The sequence below is a fragment of the Hyposmocoma kahamanoa genome, unplaced genomic scaffold (genome assembly GCF_003589595.1).
Source record: "Hyposmocoma kahamanoa isolate Upper Pololo Valley unplaced genomic scaffold, ASM358959v1 89, whole genome shotgun sequence".
Classification (NCBI taxonomy): Eukaryota; Metazoa; Arthropoda; class Insecta; order Lepidoptera; family Cosmopterigidae; genus Hyposmocoma; species Hyposmocoma kahamanoa.
The window spans coordinates 2,316,533-2,339,417 of NW_020654520.1; the positions used below are offsets into that span (position 1 = coordinate 2,316,533).

At 34.3% G+C, this 22,885-nt stretch overlaps 2 protein-coding genes across 2 annotated transcripts in view; one reads left to right on the forward strand and one right to left on the reverse strand.

Annotated features, from left to right (window-relative positions):
• The window catches only part of LOC113236136 (lysophosphatidylcholine acyltransferase), a 48,634-nt gene extending 33,371 nt beyond the window's left edge, over positions 1–15,263 (reverse strand). Inside the window, exons 1-2 of the mRNA XM_026472135.1 lie at positions 14,995–15,263; positions 11,853–11,998 (exon numbers count right to left, since the gene is read on the reverse strand). Of these exons, the coding sequence (XP_026327920.1) occupies positions 11,853–11,998; positions 14,995–15,111 (263 nt within the window). The 5' untranslated portion in view covers positions 15,112–15,263. The remainder of the gene's footprint in view (positions 1–11,852; positions 11,999–14,994) is intronic.
• Positions 15,264–15,847: 584 nt separating this feature from the next.
• Positions 15,848–19,837, forward strand: LOC113236132 (sperm-associated antigen 7 homolog). Its single transcript, XM_026472130.1, has 3 exons — positions 15,848–16,088; positions 16,162–16,272; positions 16,529–19,837. The coding sequence occupies exon 3, from the start codon at positions 16,863–16,865 to the stop codon at positions 17,562–17,564; it is 702 nt and encodes a 233-aa protein (XP_026327915.1). The 5' UTR covers positions 15,848–16,088; positions 16,162–16,272; positions 16,529–16,862; the 3' UTR covers positions 17,565–19,837.
• The last annotated feature ends 3,048 nt before the right edge of the window (positions 19,838–22,885 follow it).

Sequence of the window (22,885 nt, forward strand, 5' to 3'; positions counted from 1 at the left end):
GTGTGTGTGTGTGTGTGTGTGTGTGTGTGTGTGTGTGTGTGTGTGTGTGTGTGTTTGTTTCGTATGTGTAAATGTGTGAGCATGCTTGAATTATATATGTGTATGTAATTTTTATTGCCATTAAATTGGGGGTGTTTCTTCAAAGAAGTAATGATATATTATCTAAAGCTAGCCGCGGTAGCCTAATGGTTTGACCTACTGCCTCTCAAGCAGAAGGTCGTGGGTTCGGATCCGGGTTCGCACCTCCGAGTTTCTCGGAATTTATGTGCGAAATTTAATTAGAAATTTATCATGAGCTTTTGAGTGGAAGAGAACATCGTGAAGAAACCTGCACGTTGAAGAAGGTTCACCATCCTCGGAAAAACGTGTGGAAGTTCCCAACCCGCATTGGGCCAGCGTGGCGGACAATGGCCAAAACCCTTGTCTGAATCGAGACCGGTGCCCAGCAGTCGGACATATAAATGGATTGATGACGATGATACCTAAAGATGCCTATTGATTCGCTTCATTTTTGACGATTGTTATTGGCGCTCCATACGCTGTACTAGTCGTAGTTTTTAATTTAAAAAGACGTAACAAATTCTGGACTGTTAGTATAATTTTAAACTTTACCCAGTTGGTACATCGTTGATTGTTCAATAATTATTATTGACTATGTAATTGCAATTACATTCAATGGGCTGCCATCTAGCGGCAATAGCGGAAAGACGAACGATTAAACCCTATTACTATTAGGTTTACTTGCGTTTCTTATTACAAAAATCTAGTACTATAAACGAAAATGGAAAACTAAAATAAGACTTAACGAGCACAGGTGCAATTATAATTATTGCATTCTTAAGGCATTTTTCAACGCTTTTCGAGAATTTGTGCGAGATAATCGACACTGTAGCGTACAAAACGAAGATAGCGGACTAAACTTCAGTATGTGGAACTCCGCGTACTGTTCGTACACGTACTACGCCCACTGAGCACGTCTACTGTATTGTACTATACTATACATAAATATCAGGGTTGAAATCGAACAAATTTGTGGGCACCTATATCCTGTTATAAACAAACACATTTTTTTTTATAACATCAAGTGACGGGACGAACAAATCGTGCGTCTGATGGTTTGCTACACGCCTGTCTATAACAATTGCAGTATCCTCAGAGCTTTAACTCGCAAAGATCTGAGGGGCACTGCCACTGCGCCCGTCACCTTGAGACATAAATTGACATGTCCCATGTGCCTGTAATTTCACCAGTACCCTTACCCTTCAAAACTGGAACACAGTAATGCTGACATTACAGTAATGTCAACATTACTGTGTTCCAGTTTTGAAGCAGTAAATGCTTGGCGGCAAAAATAGGCAAGGTCGCAGTAACTCCCTGGACGAACTCTTTCACAAGAAGCTCTATTTCTACTAAATTAAAATTTTAGAACATTAAAGTTTAACTACACGATCTACTTTAGTTACGTAACAATGAAAGTTAGTGTTCGTGGCGCGACGATACGTGTGATGTCGCTCGCATAATATGACCTCAAATAATTTCATTATTTAATTTTCGCAGCTACCTGAGAATTGGCTGTGAGTACATTCAAGTCCTTCAAATTAAAAAAAATGTAAATTTATGTTCAAGGACGTGCGTTATTTTTCTACTTCTTCTTCTTATCGTGACGATGATTCTTTTCTTTTAGGACTATATTGATTTTAAAGAGTATGTTGTCATCTAGACTGCGTTATCCGTGGCAATGTAGAGATCGTCTCTCGTTGGGTCTACTTGTTGGGTAATTTTCCGAAAAATTTTAAATAGGTAGTTGGAAAAATAATATAATTCGAAGGCTCATATTATGTTCTACGTTTAGACATATATTTGAAGTTCTATATAATGTGAATCATAAAATAAAATTGTATAGCTAAAAACTAGTCAGAGTAAGACGAGATTTCAAATGATTGGACAACAGTGAAAAAAAAAGAATCATGGGTAAAAAAACTTTCTACTAGCGCCATCGTTTTCATTTCACTATCTTCAATTTTTAACAGGTATCAAATGTGGAATGATATAGGAAAAAATATTCGAAAAAATATTTAATTTCTGAAATAATATGAATTTTTCAAAATGGAAATTTTTCAATTACCCAAAACTAGACATAACAGTAAGTGCTGGACTGTGTGGGGGCACCGCAGTCCATCGAGTATATAACCAGAAATAGAGACGAAATAAGGGCCATACATTCCTGGTAACACATTAGCGATACAGCTCTTATAAATATCAACTCTCGTTTGCACTGAAATATAGACAGGCTAACTACTGACCTGTGTGTACGTCTCCGTATATTCCAAAAAATATTCTGTATTTATTGTAATAAAGATAATATCTCTAACAATGCCGTGCTGTTCTATTCGGTGGTGTAGGAAAAACAGCAAACATCTAATTACAAAACAAACGGAATCACATTTCATCGGTAATTAAATATATATGTAAATTTGCAATTTTCGTCCATTATAGCAAAGCTCAAGTTAACTGGTCGATTTAAGTGAAAGAGCTGACGACACCCGTCAATTGTTTCGAACTCCGGCTAGCCAATCGGAGCGCAGTTGTCATACTAATGATATGGCAGAATAGTTTTCAAACAAATTAAATGACATTTCGTCTCTATTTCTGGTTATATACTCGATGCCGCAATCACATTGGTTAGACTAACATCACTGAAACCCCATTAACACATCTTGTCTTTACAGCGACCTATCTGAGCGCGAAGTCGATTTAAGGACTTCGACACGGGCCACAGATGGATAGAGAGGGTGTATGGAAAGAGCGTCCTCGCGACGTATACGAATAACAGCTACGCACAGTAACGCAGTGCGTATACTCTAGCCAAATTCGATATAGAATGTTTAATAACAAACGATGGCATAGGAAAACAACATTTTTGTCAATACCCATTATTTAGTCTATCTATAGGAGCCTATGCACATGGCGTATTTTATACGAGCCAACGACGCGCGTTTACAGCGCCATTAGAGATTCAAACACGATACAAACGCGCGCAATAAGCGCGTCTGAAGCTCGACTGTATCGCGTTTTACGCGCGTTTGAATCGATTCAAATGCGCGCAAACATTACGTTGCAAGCAAAAAGCAAAAATAATTTTTGAAAGTGAACAACGTTGACCTTATGAGCCATCCCGCGTATAGTCCCGACCTAGCACCTTGTGACTTTTATTTATTTCCAAAAATTAAGAACCAGTTACGCAGCCAACGATTTTCATCACCTGAAGAGGCTGGCGAAGAGTATGGAAAAATATGTTTCAGAGATTGTCATGGAAGAGTGGCATAAATGTTTTCAAAATTGGTTCATCCGTATGAAAAAGTGCTTTAACGGTAACGTAGAATATTTTGAGAAACAATAAATTCATTTCTGACCATTTATAGTATTTTTTTCTTATTCATTCCGGAAACATAGTGCGCCACACGTATAGAATAAAAAACCCAGATTAACAAAAGTCATTACTCGATCTCTTCTTTTTTTTCTTTCACCAAGCGCAGCGAGTGAGGCTTACTTCGCATCCACTCGGCCTTTCCTCAACCGATATGCACGAAATTTGAAACTGGCATTCTAAAATATTATCTACAAGTCGAGACGAAGCCTAAATTTAAATTTCGATTTGTTATAATTTGAAGGTCAAGTATCACCATGTTAAGTTTATGGGGAAAATATTATTCTTATTTATTTATTGTGTATCGGCTAACGAGCCATCAGCAAACATGTAACAAATAATTAAGAAACTCAAAACTTAATAATACTTTTAAACTTAAAATTAATTTGTGTAAAAACTGTAATTAAAACACCCTACCTTTTTTTTCATTTGGGAGAAATATTCAATTTGTTTTTTTTTATTAATAGTTTTGGCTTGGATCGGTATCTTGGATAGTTTTGGTTTGGTCTTTCGAGTCATGTCGTCGTTTAATTATCGGGATCCTCAGTAATATTTGCCATTGCGGTTCTAAATTCTAATACATTATGCTTTCACTTTCTCTTAAATAGCTTTAGTTCACTTATTTAGGTTTATTAAATAGTCTTTTAAGCGGCGGGAGTCAATATTTATGTTTTACTTTCACTTAAATCACATTATCTTCTATCACTTTGAACAATAACTTTGAATTCGTAATTAGTGGAATTTTGTTGAAGTGAATAAAGTCTTTTGTAATTTGGTTTAAAATAAGGAATATAGTCATTTTTACGTTAATGAATATAGTTCTAACTTTCTTCATCACTATTTCTTTCTTCGTTTTTTCTTCACAATATACTTAAAATGAAAATAGTCTTTGTAAAAACTGTACTCGTAACTTCAAAAACCCGCCATTTTACATTATTATTCAATTTGTAAAATTATGCGCGCGCAAATGTGAAGAATCAACATACTGCCCAGTATTTTTTTTTTTGTCTAACAATCATCAACATGCAATGACTCCAAAGATAGCTAGCCTACATACCTACTTAGGTACTCTCGGCGTAATTTACACGTGGTCATTTGGACAGAAATAGCCATTGACCGCTTCAGATTTCGATTTCATTGCTAGCCGCTCAGGTGATTTCTATGATGGTGTTTTTTTGTTCACCTGATCCTTTGCTCGCGAATATTAGAGTGCTTAATTTAAAATTTAATTTCACGTTGTAACGCCAACTTTGTTAGAAATCAATAAAGTGGTTTATTGAATGTTAGGATGTTTTCACCACCATGGTATTCAATTGTTTTTTGAGAATTTTTTTCTAAATGTTCGATCTTTCTATTAATAATTATTACAAATTCGTGGAGTAATTTCACAAAAAATAATTGAATATCAATTCAATACAAATTTAATTACAGTTAATAGCGCCATTTCTAGCCAGGGCTGGTAGCTGTAAAGGTGCCTGACTAGGTAACGAAATACTTTCATGGATTTGTCATAGATGGCGCTACGGCTAAAAAGTCGTTAAACACCAGATACAAAGATGCGACAACAAGCGAATGGAAAAATTCGTGTGGTCTGCTGGTTCGTTCCGTGGCTAGGTTGGCATGGCGTCTGGCACGGTTTTCTGGAAGACGTCGATTCTAGGGATTTTTTTCTAAGTGTTCCATCTTTGTGTTAATAATTACAACAAATTCGTTAGAAATCGTCAAGTTCATATTTACTCGTATCCATATTCCATAACAATATTATAAATGCGAAAGTAACTCTGTTACGTTTTCACGCAACTGCTGCACCATTATTGATGAAATATTTTTTGAAAAATTATAGAGACAGATGTCCTAGGTCCCAACCTAGGAGAAGGACATAGGCTACTTTTTATTGCAAATATTCATCATATAGAAAGTGAAATAGGGAATGAAAGTTTATATGGAAAACCAATAAAGCTATGAAAATTAGTACAGTACAGGAGAGGTACTACACGAAGCACTTACCTACTCTACACGGATGAAATCGAGGGCACCAACTTAGTACACAATAAAGTCTGCGCGGAGCGGGAGGCAACAAGACGTCGATATATTTTATTTCTTTTTATTTTAGATTACAACAGACATTTAGATATACATATATCTAAGATTGTACGTTTGTAACTTTCATTCTTAGAGCATATTCAATTTGCGAATCGATACAACCTCAAATGGCTTTGGTTGATTTCGCATAACAGTGAAAGTGTTGAATCTATCACTTTGAAAAAAATATATAGTACAATTGAGGACATACACTGAATAGTATTCGGTGTGAAAATACGGTTCCTAAAAAATTTCACGATAGAAAAAAACCACAAACTTATCTCGAAATTGTACAAAATTTGTAGTATCCAATAGGTACTTTACATATCGCATTGTTAATATAATAGTGTCTTCACTAAAAAAGTGTAGTTTCTTAGAATCGACGAAAAACTAATTACTCGCTTCCCGTGAAAGATCTGTGTAAATTTATGTATAAGTTATTTCCTACTTGCCAAATATACATGTTTAAAAATAAAAGAGAATAAATAGTTTAATATTTTTAATAAGGCCAATTTTGGCCAGAACTAGGTCACATAAAGCGTGTCTCATTTTGAGTTAAGTAGATATATTTTAGTTGTTTTTTACAATATTCTAACGACGTTTTATTGACGTGTAGAGAATAAAATTTTATGGCATAATCTTGAAATTCACATCTTTTGAGTTATAACACTATTGTAATAGCAGTGCAATATGCCAATGATTTCTTTTTTAAATTTTGTTTGTAAAAATAAATAAATTGTGAAATGAAGCCAGTTTCCCTACCACTCGACCGAGGCAAAATGAACGGTATTAGTACGCGAAAAAGTTGAATTCAAGCTGAGGTAGTTTCGACTATTAAACGAATAATTATTATAAATCTTATAGAAAACTAACCAACTGTTGAGATCTTTCATTTCTGATGTGGTAAATGGAAGAGAAATTCTGTGAAACGGTTTCTAAAGAATTGTTCTATTTGTACCTGACATGTAAATATTTAAGACTTGAAAATACATAGTATTTATTAAAACTGCACTTAACATCAGGTGCGAAATGAAAACATTCTCATGATGGAGTAATGAAAACATTACTTGCATTCGTGCGTTCAGAAATTGACATCATTTCTTTTTTAAATAAATTGTTTAAAGTTCGAATCTCAAAGCCAATAATACATAAATGCAACTCTCTTAGGTTTTCACGCCTAAACTAACGAATTTGTATGAGCTATATGCTATGAAAACTTATAATACTAATTCCAATTTCATAGAATATGTTAGAATTTATTAGAATTTATTCGAAAATATTTAAAAAAGTTTGTGTAGCTGCTAAGGTTAAGTTTCACAGCGACAAAATTAGACAATCGATAAATAAATCTAAAACTACTTGGAGCATAATAAATAAAGAGTCAGGCAGGGTTAAACTACACGATAGAGATATAGTTTTAGAATTAGACAGCACACTTATAAAATCTAAAGATAAAGTAGCCCAAGCTTTTGAATCGTTCTTTTCGGAAATTGCTGTGAACACTACAAAATCATTAAATTCCTCCCCTTCACTTGCTATTGATCTCCTAAAGGAAAATGTTAACGTTTGTGGCAGTTTATTTAATTTTCGTCATGTTAATCCACAAGACATCATAAAAGCTTTTAAGTCAATACATGTTAAAAAAACTGAAGATCTCTGGGGCATATCAACTAAAGTTATAGACTCAGTTATTAATCTCATTTCCCCACAGTTAGCTATAGCTTTCAATAGGTGCGTTGACGAAGGTGTTTTTCCCGATTTAATGAAATACAGCAAGGTTATTCCCTTATTCAAAAGCGGTAGGAAAGTTGATCCTAGCAATTATAGGCCCATTTCAATTTTACCAGCTTTAAGTAAAATATTCGAAAAGGTTATGCTAACTCAATTACTGTCCTATTTCGGTAGGAATCATATTTTTCATAGTGAACAATACGGGTTTACTAGTGGTAGATCGACTAGCGATGCGGGGGTAGCGTTACTAAAACACATCTTTGATGCTTGGGAAAGGTCCCAGAACGCTATTGGTGTTTTCTGTGACCTCTCAAAGGCATTTGATTGCGTTGATCATAATACTCTTATTAGTAAGCTGGAACATTACGGTGTAAATGGCAAGGCGTCGAAACTTGTCTCGTCATATCTCAACGGTAGAATTCAGAAAGTAGGCATAAATGGAGCGACTTCTTTGGGTTCTCCAGTAAAAATGGGTGTTCCGCAGGGCTCAATACTTGGACCTTTCTTATTTCTGATTTATATTAATGATCTGCCATTCTTTGTTAAGGACCATTGCGAAATAGTGTTGTTTGCTGATGACACATCCTTGATTTTTAAAACAGACAGACATGACATTAACTATGACCGTATTAATGATACCCTCTCTAAAGTAGTTTATTGGTTTAATGCTAACAATTTATTGCTTAATGCCAAGAAGACAAAATGTGTTAAATTTGAATTACCTAACGTAAAATCGACTAGTCCAAGCATAGAAATAAACGGAGAAAAGTTAGACCTTGTTAATAAAGCAGTCTTCTTGGGAGTGACCTTAGATAGTAAACTTCAGTGGTTTCCACATATATCGTCCCTGGCCAGCAGATTAAGCTCCGCTGCATACGCAGTCCGCAGAATACGTGAGCTTACCGATGTTAGTACTGCTAGATTAGTTTACTTTAGTTACTTCCATAGTATAATGTCCTACGGGATTCTCATGTGGGGTAAAGCGGCAGATATTCAAACCATATTTGTATTGCAAAAACGAGCGATTCGTTCTGTGTACCGTCTAGGCTCTCGGGTATCTCTCAGAGAAAAGTTTAAGGAGACTGGTATCATGACTGTGGCATCACAGTACATTTACTCAAATATTTTATATGCCCGTAAAAATATACATAATTTCAATAAGAAAGAAGATATCCATAATATTAACCTTAGAGCTAAGTCCAAACTCATGGTACCACGATTTCGTTTAACCAAGGTAAACAACTCTTTTATGGGGAACTGTATACGTTTTTACAATAAGATTCCGGAGCATATATTAAGTTTATCATTTCCTAAGTTTAAAAAGTACATTAAAAAATATTTTGATCGAAAAAGCATATTACAAAATTGAAGACTACGTGTTAGATAAAGATGTATGGAAAGACGACATGGCTCCTGAATCCACACAAATTTGATTCAAAATGTATTCCATAGCATTTAAGTTTATTTGAAAAGAGCAATCCCTAGAGTTTCTTGCTCGTTCTTCTCAGGGAGGTCAGCGTAGTGAACGAGCAGTACCTTAAATGTGACGTTTTCAAGTGTAAATTTATTTTACCTATGGAATAAATCATCTTTGACTTTGACTTTGACTTTGACTTTGACTTTGAATTTTGGTGTAAAGATCGATGGAATAGTCTGTCTTTTTTGAAAATGGAGTAAAAGGACAGTTGCCATTCATTGCGCAAAAGTTTTGCGCGCTTGCAAGCAGCTAGTGATTGAAGTCGACAAATATTCTATCGACTATCGACTGAATGTTGGTTACGCTTACGCTATAAAAAGCCGAACTTGTATTTTGAACATTTTAATCATCATTTGGAGTGTCCATTTTTGTAAATTTTCATTTTAATTCAATATAGATAATCAAATTCACCTATCGTTATTAAAATGCATGTACGAATAAAAATTCATTTCAAAACTAGTCGGCCAACGGTCAAAATAGGAATAATGAAGGCATAGAATGTAACAATTTAATGTAACATTCACATTTCAGACATTTTTGGCAAAACGTTACCTTATTTCACAATCTATCGATAAAACTGTCGACAAGAACCACACGACTATTTAAAATTTTATGAAAACTGGCAACTCTGCAAATGTTATATTACTCCGTCTTCATAAAAGACAGACTATGGGAACATAGGCTGCTTTTTGTCACAAAAACAATTCTTAAAGCGGGTGAAACAGGTGATGTAAGTTTGTATAGAGAATCAATCATATCTCAAGTATACTTACAGTAGGCTATTCAAAGTACCTAGGTACTTATTCCAGAAGCAGACGACTGTATCTATAGTTTTTAAAAATACCCAGCGAGTAACTCGTACAATATCAGCTGTTAATCGAGCAAAATGTGTATTCCGAATTTGTATATTCTGTATAAATAACAGTAGTATTAGACGTAGTTGTTTATGGTAGGTACCTAATGCAATTCCGTCAGTCAAATTAAATCCATTTGTTGCATTAATCTGTTCGCATCTCTATTTTAAAAACACTTAAGATTACAAATGCCTTGTATAAAGCAGAATGTGTTGAAAATGGTACATAATGTTCGTAATGTGTGTCAAATGCTCAGATTGACCGCTGTACTTTCTCACTCGCATACTTTCTAGCTCACAGTCTCTGTGTCACGTTGGGAGAAAACATTTTATAGACCCTTTTGCGCTTACAATATGGGGAATTTTTGGTTAGCAATAAAATTAACCCGCATTTATATTTATTTAAGCGGGAAGTCAGAGTGCTCAAAAATTCCGATCATTAAGTAAAAATCGACCTTATTCGAATGAAACGCGTTTTTGAATGCAGCGTAAATCGTCCGAAAACATTAATTAATTTTGGGCTGAATGATTTCATATCACATTTTTATTTAAACTGACAAAAATAATAATAGTCATCGAGTGCTTTAAGTAATAAATAAAATTTATTCAATGCAAAGTACGCCAGACTTGGCTCTATATGAAATCTCAAAAGTTTATTGGACGAAAGAGCGGGAGAAAGGAAATTATAATTATATATTTCCTAATTTAGAGATTTTTATTTTTTTCCGAAATTGCAACAAAATTAGAGCACTAATTGTTCGCATAACCAAAAACCGATTTTTACCGATTCTTATACAGTATTCGTCAGCACCAACTCAACAGCTACGTGCCAAGAAATATGTATTCTATTTTCAATGCACTTTTTTAATAATTGTCGTCATACTTTCGTCACTGACTTTTATAATAAGAGTTACCTACTTAATGTATGTACGAAAAGTCATGTTAAACCTTTCACAATAAACCTCGATGTCACGTTAGCTTTGCTGTCGTAAAACGAGGATGAGTATTTAAAATTTTTACTTACTGGGTGCTATTTTAAAAATCTCTTTTCTAAGTTGACATGTCAGTTTTACTTTCAATATTACTTTTGGTAACGATGACCAATCGATGTAACAAAGGAGATGGGGCTTCACGTAATATTCCGACCTCGATTGCCGTTTTTATACCATCAAGGTCACATGGAAGAGAACTGAAACTTTTGTGAGCATAATGCGACGTTTCCAACTGGTTTCTTAAATAAAAACCAACTCACATTGTATATTATTGTAAGTCGGAAGAAGTCCTCTGCTAAATAATTATGAAGTTAAAAGATTTTCTCAAAAACATTACCTACACGTAACAAATTTAGCAGAGTAAAAAAGGCACTAGACAAATAAATCGACGAGCTTCGTAAATTGACATAATTTCACCGCATCATCGCACAATGTTTGCAAATTAATGCCAATTAAATGCGGTCAATACACGTTAAGATTGAAACAAAAGGACGTTGCAAATTCTATCACGTTCTTTGAAAATTAGATACAACAATAAACAACTGTTGAAATTACCTACAGTTTCCTAAGTAAGGATTTATATTTCAAAATGCATTTATAAAAAGCATTATCAAGATTATTTGGTAAATTTACTTGCAATATTTTATATTGAGTCATTATAAAAACCTAGTGAAAATAGTAAAAAATGCTTAATTAAATAGAAAACCTTCACGGTTCGAACTGTTGTCGGAAATACGCCTTGACCGATTAATGCCTAACATTACAGAAGCAACGCCCAAAAGATCACCTGTCACAGTCATTTTATCCAATTTTGAAAGTATTGTGAAAGTATTAAATTGAATAGCGACGTGAAATAAAAACCAATAATTCGATATAAATAATAAAAGAACGTATTACAATGTAATGAAGTCTGAATTTTTCTACAACACTGCGGACTTCAATGAAACCTAAACAGATTACAGTTAATTGGTTTCAACAACTTAATTAAACAGATTTCCGAAAAAATACTGTCAGATTGATACATACCAAGTTTTGCAATTTATTCAAAAATAAGTACATATACTTTGTTCCAATAGCATATTAACTTCGCATACGCACTTTTTGGTTAAAACATTTACAACTTTACCCTTAGAAATTGTACACTTAAGAGCACGTCAAGCGTCTCATTTTGGATTTTGGACCATTACATACATAAGCGGCATAGAGTTGGATTTAAGTCATAAGCGCATAACTTGACGTACTCTTGACCCTGTATATTTACGTGACAAAATAAACACTGAGTCTAATTACCTTCGCCACCCAGTCATGGGTTTCCGCCTGAGGTCCTCTTCGCTGAGGCCATAGAGCCCGATGCACGCGAGGAACCATGCCGTGACAATCAAGTAGCAGATCACGATCACTCGGAATGGAAGTAAGATCACAGTGAATATCGCCGTCTGCAACAATTGGTATTGCATCAACTTAGTAATCAAGAGTGCCTTTTATTTGTTAGTTTTTTTTATAAATTTACCATTCAAATTCATTAATTATATTTAGACGACTCTTATCGCTAATGCTCTTGCAAAGTTTGGTTCGCGATGCTTTTCATTGTCCTATGCTTTTGTTCACTCATTCCGTCGATGCAGACTAATGTTTGTCGACCTCAGTTTCGTCTAAATAGATATTTTAAAGCGATACAATTCTGTTTTACCCAGTTAAAGACAATAGCTGAAAGGAAAACGATTTAACCTTAACAAGTACCAAAGTTGCCTTGATCTTAAAACGACAAACTGCATTTAAATTAATCTTTTTTTAAAATACTCGATTGTCATTTGTCCTTATTGTAATATACTCGTTAAAAGTAAAGCTTTAAAAAATTAAGGAACATGTAAACTACCTTCTGTTCAATATAGGTGGACCTTACGTTTTAGCTATAAGCATTATGTATTAACAAATATTTATTGATATGACCTAGTTTTCGGTCAACCTGTCTGCAAACATCGACATTAAATTGTCGACATAATAAAATCTTGACATATAATTGATTACACAACCTAGTATTTGTGTCCAAATTATGTAACTTCATCTTTACAGTCATTTTAGAACGATGTTTTTAATCTGATATTTTAACTCAATCTCATTTTTATGTATGAAAGCTGAAATTTGTAGAGTTAAATTTTACGAAATTGTTCAGATTTCAATTTCGCCAACATTATGGTCAATTCAAACCTTTCTTTGTTAATTTATATAAACTCTGAGAAAGACAACTCAGCGGGTTTTACATTGTTATAGTAAACACCGGTTTGTAACTCACTTGACCGACTGGCCGAGATGTTTGACAAATTAACTATCTTTGGCTTCACGTCTTTGTATCCGTACGTCAAAACACTTTCTCGATTTGTTTCGTATAGGCCTTTTTTGCTGTCATTGTTATAATTTATTAGCTATTCGTTATGTTGTTTTCATGAATTTACTTATCTTATGATTCGCCAATATTGCAATGAGCAAAAACATTGAAAGGTGCAGGTGTAAAAATACATCAGAATCTTTGGCTTGAAAGGTCATTGTCGTTCACGTGTCCCAGATCTTCACAGCTAAGTATATAACATTACGACGCATGTGCGTCTTGTGGTGATAATTTTAAAATCGCATCCGTTTCGTCTGTACAAGCACACGTACAATGTGTACGTTCATTGAAGACTAAAGATGTATTCAGTCATTCATTAGCTCAGAGAATTTTCGATGTCATACAACGTTTAGTTTTCGTTCGACTTCCTCGTTTTGAAGTAGTGTTAAAATGATGTTATCCTACACATGCAGCTATTGGATAGAGTTTTTAGGTTTTCGCCATTGCTACACATTGGAAACGAAATACTTTTTTGAATCTAAATAGCATTTCCGAAGAAACCAGCGTTTTGGGCTCTTCAAAGGTTCCGCTGTCGAGGCTGACTGATGAATTATAATTTTTCATTCTAGAAAAATTCCGGCTAAATTCGAGGTAATAATCGTACCTCTACATAGTTCAATAGAATTTGAATTTTCTAGAAAATTACGGTTTCCACAAAATATTCTGCCTAGTCTTATATAATTTATACACGTACTGCACCACCTTTCTCTTTGGTTAAATCTCAAAACTTTCAAATTAAATTATATATTGAATGTTACCTAGAATAGAGGGCTAGAACGTTCATAATGTTATATTTGTTTCTGTTAACTTAATTGTTATATCACGATCGACCATTCTTCCGCCGTTAGTTGAAAGGGCGCTTGTGACAAAACTGAAAACCGAGAAAATAATGTTCAAAGAAATTAAATTAAAAAATAGCTACTTTTCTCTTGCGGCAACTTCATGTCTTATCCCTTCGGAAAAAAAATAGTGACAGATCGGCCTTCTTTCGGTGATCACGGCAGTATTTTGCATGTATTTATTTTATCAAACTCATAGACCTTCTTTAAACACGAATAACTGCAAAAGCTTTAAGCTAAATTTCAATGAACATTAATTTCTTTATATATCTCTTATGTAGTTTCTGTTTTGTTGTTAAGGGCAGTAATAAAATATCAACATTGTAACTAACCGAACCGACAATTCGGTGCATTGAAATTGTACTTGTTAGAATAATTAAACTAAAAAACGCTTCGAATTATTCTTTATGTAAACTTGTCCCAAAAATGAAGTAGGTCAAGTAAAAATACTCATCATACTTTTCTCTCTCAAGTAATACTGTTTAGTTTTATATATTATGTTCTATGTTCGTACGACGAGTCAACGCTGTACTTGTACTGTAGAGTTCGTATTTTTTTATACTTATCGAAAGTTTTATAATTTTTTGGAACGTGATTCCTCAAAATACGTTAACAATATGTATTCTTTGCTGAAAGATTACCTAAGACAATTACGTAAACATTTTAAATGGATATACTTGCTCCATAATTGTAACCAAATTAAATTTAACGTGTTTGATTTGGTGTGTGACAATGTTTATTGTTTTGTCTTTAATTGCAGCGTCAATAGCACACTGTATTATTTGTCCGCACAGTTCATACAATTACCTTCTGACTCTACGAAGAGACCGCAAGAGAAATTTGTATTACGTAAAACAATGTTCACTTCCTTTGATTTATTAAAACTTTGACGTTGACGTAAATTGAATAGAAATTTTAAACATTTGGTATATAGTCGCTGTAATCTTTTTACATTAATTCGTTTATCTTAATAAATGCCATTAACTAGTCAATAATTTAATTTAAACAAGCAGTAATAACTAAATGGCTTCTTTCCCCTAAACAAACATTTGATTGAAATTTTAATAACATATACAATGCATTGTTCTATATTTCGTTTTGAGTCTGCGCAAATTGCACCCTACTCACTATTCCTACAGAATCATATAAACCTTCATTTTTGTTAGTTTCTTTTCTAATGTTCATAAGCTTCAAAACGTCTTCGTACCTTTATTTTGTCGTATGTGTTATCTAATTCCAATTTGTGGACAAAAGGGTTCAATATTTCGGCGCGCATGCCGTCATTTGAGAAAGCGCCGGTAGCACTGTGCATTTTACCATTCATTTTCACCAGTCGCTCGACACAATTTCCGCAAGTTTACATACAATTTATTATTATTAAATTACACTCTTTATATTCATTTTTCATCACTCTTAATGAGTGTGTTTATTGTTTAGATCACTCGTCTTTTATTTAATTTGCGACGTGTTTTTATCGAAATAACCGCGGCGAGGCTTAACATACATCCTCCATAGAAAGTAAGCAAAGACTGCCTGATTTTAGGGGGCATCAGCGTGGCCGGCTATTGGTGCAGACGGGTGACAGGTACCCGATCGCGATCGACCAGTGCCCGATGTAATCCGGAAGATGTCGAAGATTAACGAAGCTCTCCGTAGAGTTTAGTGTGACAAAAATATTATATAAACTTGGCTACTACATTAAGTAATTGTTAACATGAATAAAAGATATTAAATACTAATATTTTATGTATAATTGTCGAGTGCTAGAAAAAAGTAAAAACTTTCACTAGATTACCGGATTTAGCATGTGTAAACACTACTTACTCGCTGTCACTCTGACATATAATTGCGTTTACAGAGACGATAAGTAATTACAAAAATTCTATATTATTTATCACTACATTTTTTATTGAATCTATAATTTCCACAAGTTCTCGACTAGGCTTCATTCGGTGAACAAACGCCTTTTACCACAAAATTGTCATAAAAATAAATCAATTTAACATTTCCAGAAGCAATCAATAAACTTTATAAATCCAAGCCTAATGTCAAAAACTCCCCGCATTTGACAGTAAAGTTCATAGTGCTGTTGTTTTGCCTGGTGTATTCGTTTTTTTAATTTAAAAAGCTGAAGTGATGGCTTTGTATTCTTATAATGGAAGCGAAGATACAAAAACAAATAATTGACTTCTACTCTTTCTTCGAAGAATTCCACAATTCGACTAAAACTTGTTTGAAAGATTGCCAAAGCTGCGCAATAACTATAAATAAATTTGTCGTTCGTTGCAAGAAGATAAAAGAGTAAGTAAAAAATTTTACGATTTCAACTTAAATGGTGGTTTTAGTGGTCGTAAATTCGTTGTTATTGTTTAAGAACTGAAGTGAGTGGTACGCCATTAGAGGAGTTCGAAGGTTTGCAAGGGAAGCTCACCGCGATTCTGCATAACCTTATTTCTGAGGAGATAAAGGAAATAAGAAGCAATCTGTACGTATCTTATAACTTTTTTATCGTTCACGTTATACAAGATTGTCTATATTATTATTATATTAACTTCAGAACCTAAATCTCAGAATGGGTTTATATATATCGTTAACTTTGACTTTGCTATCTAAAGTCCGGACTGACTGAAGTTATAGGTTATTCCGCTGCATTAACATTACAACTAACCTTAAATGGAGAGATAATTTGATTTGAAACCGTAATTATTCTGTACTGTTACTGTCCATTTTTTAAATTCCAGGTCAAAGTTAGAAGATTTATTTGAAAAACTGTGTAATAAACACAAGGCGTTACAGGAGAGCTGTAAGGAAGTAAATTTTACGCAACAAACACTACTTGTCAAAGGCACTCCCTTCCAACCGTCACTGAAAGTTCTTTTAGACTTTGCTGAAGACATTATCACATTTGGCAGTGAAGCCTGTGCCTTAATCTACACATCTTTAGAAGTCCTCTCATTTAAAGGACTTAGCACTGATCCTCTTGTTGAAAATTTCAAGATATCACCTTTGTGGCAAAAAAGGATAACTGAGATCTTAGGATATACGTCATTTATAGCAGAAAATCAAATTTAAACCATGGATTTTTTAGATTCTATTCTCAATTCTATGCAAAAACCTCCATCAACCAGCGAAGCCCAAAAAAATGCCATGAAGAAACAAAAGGAAGCCATGGAGCGTAAACAAAACGAACATAAGAACATGCTGAATAAGTTCAGAAAACGGACTGAGGAAAAAATAGCTGCATTCATTAAAGATGGTACAAAAAAGTACTTACAGTTTGAACCTATGGAACAAATGTATAGATCTATTATTAGAGATGTAGCTGAGACCGCTGGCGCTCAAGTTTTTTCATTTGGGCAAGAGAGTGTAGATCGTTATTCAATAGTTTATACAAAAGAAAATGGTCCAACTGAAGATGAATTGACAGTACGTAAAGCTGGTGGTGTTTGGGATGACGAAAAAGCTGCAGATATGAAAAAAACACGTGAAGAAAATGAAAAACAGGCCGCTCTAGATTCTGAAGACGATAAAAATAGAAAACGTAAGCGTGGTAAAGAAGAATTAAGCGGAACTCACTATAAACAGAAATATGCTCATCTTATCGGACAAGAAGCAGCAATAGACGCTGCACAAAAAACTAATATGAATAAAAGTTATGGAGAAGTTCCTAGCGAAAATAAAAAAGATTTAAGGTCTATTGAGCAAACTATGGCAGATATAAAAGCTAAGAAAATGAAAAAGGCTGAGAACGAGGGTCCTGAAGACGTCCAATCTTAGTACAAAACTGATTGTTAGCTAGGTAATATAATCTTTATGAATCTTGCATGCTTAAACTTAATTTTAGTCTCCTTAAACATGTTACTTTGTATAATACGTTACTCAGTAAGATATGTTATATGTAGCAAATGTGTTTTATCTGTATTCAAACATAATGGGTGTGTATAGGAGTCTTCATAAAACCTATCTTCTGCATAGGCACCCTTTCTATGATTAAATTTGATGTGCGTGTGTCTTCAACACTAGCCTTTAGGTGAAGTACATCAGACTTTGTGTTAACCATAAGAACATATTTCATTTAAATCTTAAATTGATTAATGGTCATTTCTTGAATTTTACAGAAGTAGTTATATTTATTAATTAGTATCAAAGAAACAATACTTTTTACGTTGACAGTGTTCATCCTACTGTTGTGTTATTCTTTTTAATTGAAATTGTATCAATTAATGATTGTCACCCCTTGTCTGATCCTGAGAGCCATCTTTAGCATTTACGGTTCAAATTTGTATTCTGTCTTTCAGTAAGTTTATGATAGAGCAATTTAAACACTTTCCTAAAACATCATTAAACTCACAGGTTATAGGTTGTTTAGCACTTTTCTTCACACTTATTTAAGCAAAAGTTCTGTTAGGGGGACAGCAGCGATCGGAAACTGCGTCTCTTCTGAGTCGAGGCGCATAATTGCGGTTCACAACTGGCCGATCGGAAACTTTTGACATTTCAAATCGGAACAATAGTTTATTTAACTCACAAATTAGAAAGATATAGTAGGAATCAAGTTTATCTTCTCGCTCACAAAACCCATCTGATTTCGAGACTCGAATGGGCTACACGATCGGATCCTTTCCGATTTGAATTAAAATCAGCTTGCAGGTAACATAGGGCATTGACTGTACAAAATTCTGTTATAAAATTGCATTCATTTTTATACCCAGTGTAACAAAATTAATGAGAATAAATAAGGCATTCAAAAGTGCGAGATAACGAAGAAGACATAATTTTTTACTTAATTTCGTGGTAACCCAGGGAACATGACTAGAATTCCTCACCTTTACTGGAGATTGTTATATGGTCTTCATCAATATTTGTATAAGATATTAGGGTTATTTCTAAAATGCTGACATCCTCTCAGGACTACATTACTAACATATTAAACATCAACTTTTTTCAATCATCATCAACTCACTCTTAAAGTGATAGTCCCCCACGCTAGTGCAATGCGGGGTTGGGCACTTCCCACGTTTTTCGAGCGTTGTGAACCTTTTTCGACGTGCAGGTTTTAATCACGATGTGTTCCTTCACTCAAAAGCTCATAGTACATTTCAAATAAAAATTCGCACATAAATTCCTAAACAAAAAAACAGAAGTGCAAGTCCAGATTCGAACGCACAGCCTCTGCTCAAGAGGCTGTAGGTCAAACCGTTACGGTCATCAGATTTTATTTTCTACAAAAACTCGTGAAGCTGCGGTAACAAAAAATCGCCTGCGTAAATACCCGTCCAATGCAAAACGCAGGAGCGGGGACGGGAGACATCGGGGAAGACGCTTGCATCTTACTACCAAATCTTAATACAGATTTAAAAAGAGTCGTATAGTACAACAAAAATTTTAATATATTGTAAAAAGTCATGAATGAGTAATGTACTCCGACAAGGTTGTTGATATTTTACAAATATCCTGTATATTATATGTATGAATAAAGTACCAAATTATCGTTTTTTATATACATGAATATTTTTATAATAGATACAATTAGAAAGTATTTTTTAACACATCCAAAACGGCTGGGCAACAATTAGTTGATTCACCCAAGTACCTTTATTTGTTACTTAATGTATGATATCCTCTGATTATAAATGTAAGTTTGTGTTAATGTAATAAATGCTTTATTAAATTTATAGTAATATTGTTCAAAGACTGCTTCTTGTTAAAGATATTATATACATCTAACAGCACAGGTAGAGTCAACATTACCCGTGAATCCAGTTGATGTACTAAGTACGGTGGTAACTCTACTGTGCCCTCATAATAAGACTTTACCTACTTGGGTAATGTTGGCAGTTCCTGGGCAATGTTGACTCTATTCACTCGGCAAAAATTGCCCGCAATAGATAATATCATAAATTGCAATATCAGCTTTACCAAACTTATAATACAACTAAATAGACGGAACTGGTATTTTCCTCCACATATGTGGATACCTATATCAAAGTAGATAGATAATTTAGCTAATTAATTATTGACTTATTGTTTGGTACAAAATATAAAAAAATTTGCAATAGCTTCTTGGTTTTTTTTATATATCGCACCCCTCATGGAAGAATGGCATAAGTAGAGTTGCGTCAAAAACGTTTATTGCTCCATTAGATACAGAAAAATATAACTCACATCCACCACCAACTCTTATAATTCTATCAACTAATTTTGTAGACAGTGTTACAAGAATTGGAGAGGATGTGGGTTATATTTTTCTTTATCTAATTGAATTATAAACATGTTTGACGTAACTCAACTTATGCCATTCTTCCGTGAGGGGTGCGATATATTATACTTGAATTTATTTATTTATTTATGATCAGGTTACTAAAGACCCATAAATACATACCTTATAGACTAACATATATAATAATATAATAAAACATTTAACACTATTGCTTTATTTACACGTATGGATCGCGATGTGTGACGCATCTTGGGTGTCTGGTAGCCGTCCTCGGAAACGCCAGAATATGGACACCCTTAGGCCAAAAGCCCACCTTCGACACGTGTTGAGTTGCTAATCTCACCACAAATGAATTAAAATGCACATTGTCGCAGGACTCCAACTGCTCGACCCTCAGGGCAGCAATGGCTTAATTTTAAACTTTCGCTGTAGGTTTTCATTGCCCAAGTCGAACTCCTAAGTATAAAATATCGTTAAAATTGTTGTGAATTTGCGCCTAAGACGTTAAATGCTCACGACACAGTCTTGACGTGTGCTCATGAATTGAACCGCGAAGTATTAACTATAATAATGAGTTCTTAGATTTTCGCGATTGCTACACATAGGAAATGCAACTATTTTTCCGGATTTAAACCGCGTATATTTGTTTCTTCTACCAAACGTGACGTGAGTCACGGCTATGACGTTGGAACCTGTAAAGGGCTCGAACCCTTGGTTTGTTTGAAAAAACAAAAAAAAATATTATAGTAGTGGAAAGGTGGTCCAATGGCAAGAAGCGGAACCGATGATGGACAGTGCACCAACCATGAACATTTTTTAACTACATAAGGAAACGCTAATGATTTCTTTTCACTTTCAAAATTTTTTGTAATATTTGATCAAAATGGAAGACATCAGTTAAATTTTGACAGCTGGCGGCCATCTTTATTCGCCATTATCACGGTGCGAAATAAGACGGTGATAACAAATTTAAAATAAAACTGATTTCTTATAAGGACCGCGAGTCGCGTACGTTTTTATAATCATATTTGAATGTGGTATTTAAGAGTGTGGTGACTTCCGTGGTTATTTTATGTTTTTGGTATTGTTTTAAGCATCTAAACAAAACATAACCGTAAAATAATGACATAGGTAACTTTTAAGTGTTTATTACTGGATCTCATATAGCTATTTACCCAATCATGAACATATTTGTCCATAATCGGATTTTATCATTAAAGAGCTTTACTTGTGCTTACCATCATTATAAAGCCAGACTTTTAATGTAATTTATAGCTTATTACATTATTTTAAGTCTACATAATAATGGAAACAGTGTCCGTCACTGGTCGTCCATTACTGGATTTGATTTTTTTAGACATGGCACTTAAGCGAATGACCACCCATTGTTACCAGTCACAAATGGGTTATATGAAACGTCACATCATTCGTTTAAGTACCAAATAAGATATCGTTTTTTAAGATTGAATTTGTTAATTTGGCTAAATAGTTGATCGTTCATGTTTAGGAATCCACAATTGTAAATTGGGCTGTCCATATAAAGATACTCAAACAGGGTCTACTTTTTCTCGAATAACAATGTTTTATTTATTAATTGATATGATTAAAGCACTTTCAATCGTTATTTGACGACTTTTTAATCAATTAAACCTTTCCACGAGTTCCACAGGATAACTAATAGACTAAAACAAAAAATAAATCCTTAAACCGTCTATGATTGATTCCACTACCTTACGCGATTTAAATCCGGAAAAATAGTTTCATTTCCTATATGTATAATATATACATAATATAAACTTATAAACATTTTCGTAGCAGTAAGGCTCCTTGTGAAAGAGTTCCTCCAGGAAAGTCCTAGCTGCCACCTTACCTATTTCTGCAGCCAAGCAGTAATGTGAGTATTCCTGCGTTCCGGTACAGAAGGGTAAGGGGTGTTGGTGAAATTACAGGCACATGGAACTTGTCAACTTATATCTCAGGGTGACAAGCGCAATGGCAGTATCCCTCGGATCTTTGCGATTTAAAGCTCTGAGTGGCACTGCAACTGTTACGGACAGGCGTATCCCTTACCACCAGGCGCGCGACTTGTTCATCCCGTCACTTGATAAAAAAAAGTCAATAACGTTCATGGTATCAAAACGCTAGAAGGTTGGTTCGACATTTAGGATAAATATTGTAAATGATAAATATTTATTTACAAAGAGCAACCCTCAGAGCTTCTTTCTTCTCAGAGGAATCTGCCTTTACGAATGACCTATACTAGTTCAAGTGTAATTTGCATACATCGTTCTCGTCGTTTCATCTAACAGCGACGAACAATTTGTAGGAAAGTCGTGAAACTCAAGTATCCTCGGTTTGAAAGCAGTCAAGAAAACTAAACAAAACACGTTTTTAGAATGTTTATTTACCATCAACACGTTAACATTTAGGTATACGTATAATACAGAAACAACAAGTCAATGCACTCGCATTTCTCAGCTATGAGTACCTAACCTACGTCTGTTTAAACAATATTTTAAGACCTCATTTACTTTTGGGGTTGTTATTCGTCTGAGCATATCAACAGCGCTACCACGACGCAACAAGGCGCGAGTTTCACGAGAAACGCAAGATATTGCTATTCTCGTGCTTATTTGTCGCTTCTCGCGCAACACGCACTCTGTTGTGTTAGCGCTGGAGATGTCTAGTGTTAGGACACGGAAAACATCCATAAAAAAAGAAGAGAAAAATTATCAGGACTTTTATTCTGATAATTTTTCTCCTAAATTTCAACATTTTGCTGAAAAATGTTTTAAAAAGTTTCGACAATTTGAACTTTTCCGAACAATTACCCAAATTGTCATTCTTCTCATTAAGGCCCGGCGCCCAGTGCATGCCT

Excerpts from the sequence above, each read along its gene's own strand:
- LOC113236132 (XM_026472130.1), top strand. The coding sequence starts at position 16,863 with ATGGATTTTTTAGATTCTATTCTCAATTCTATGCAAAAACCTCCATCA.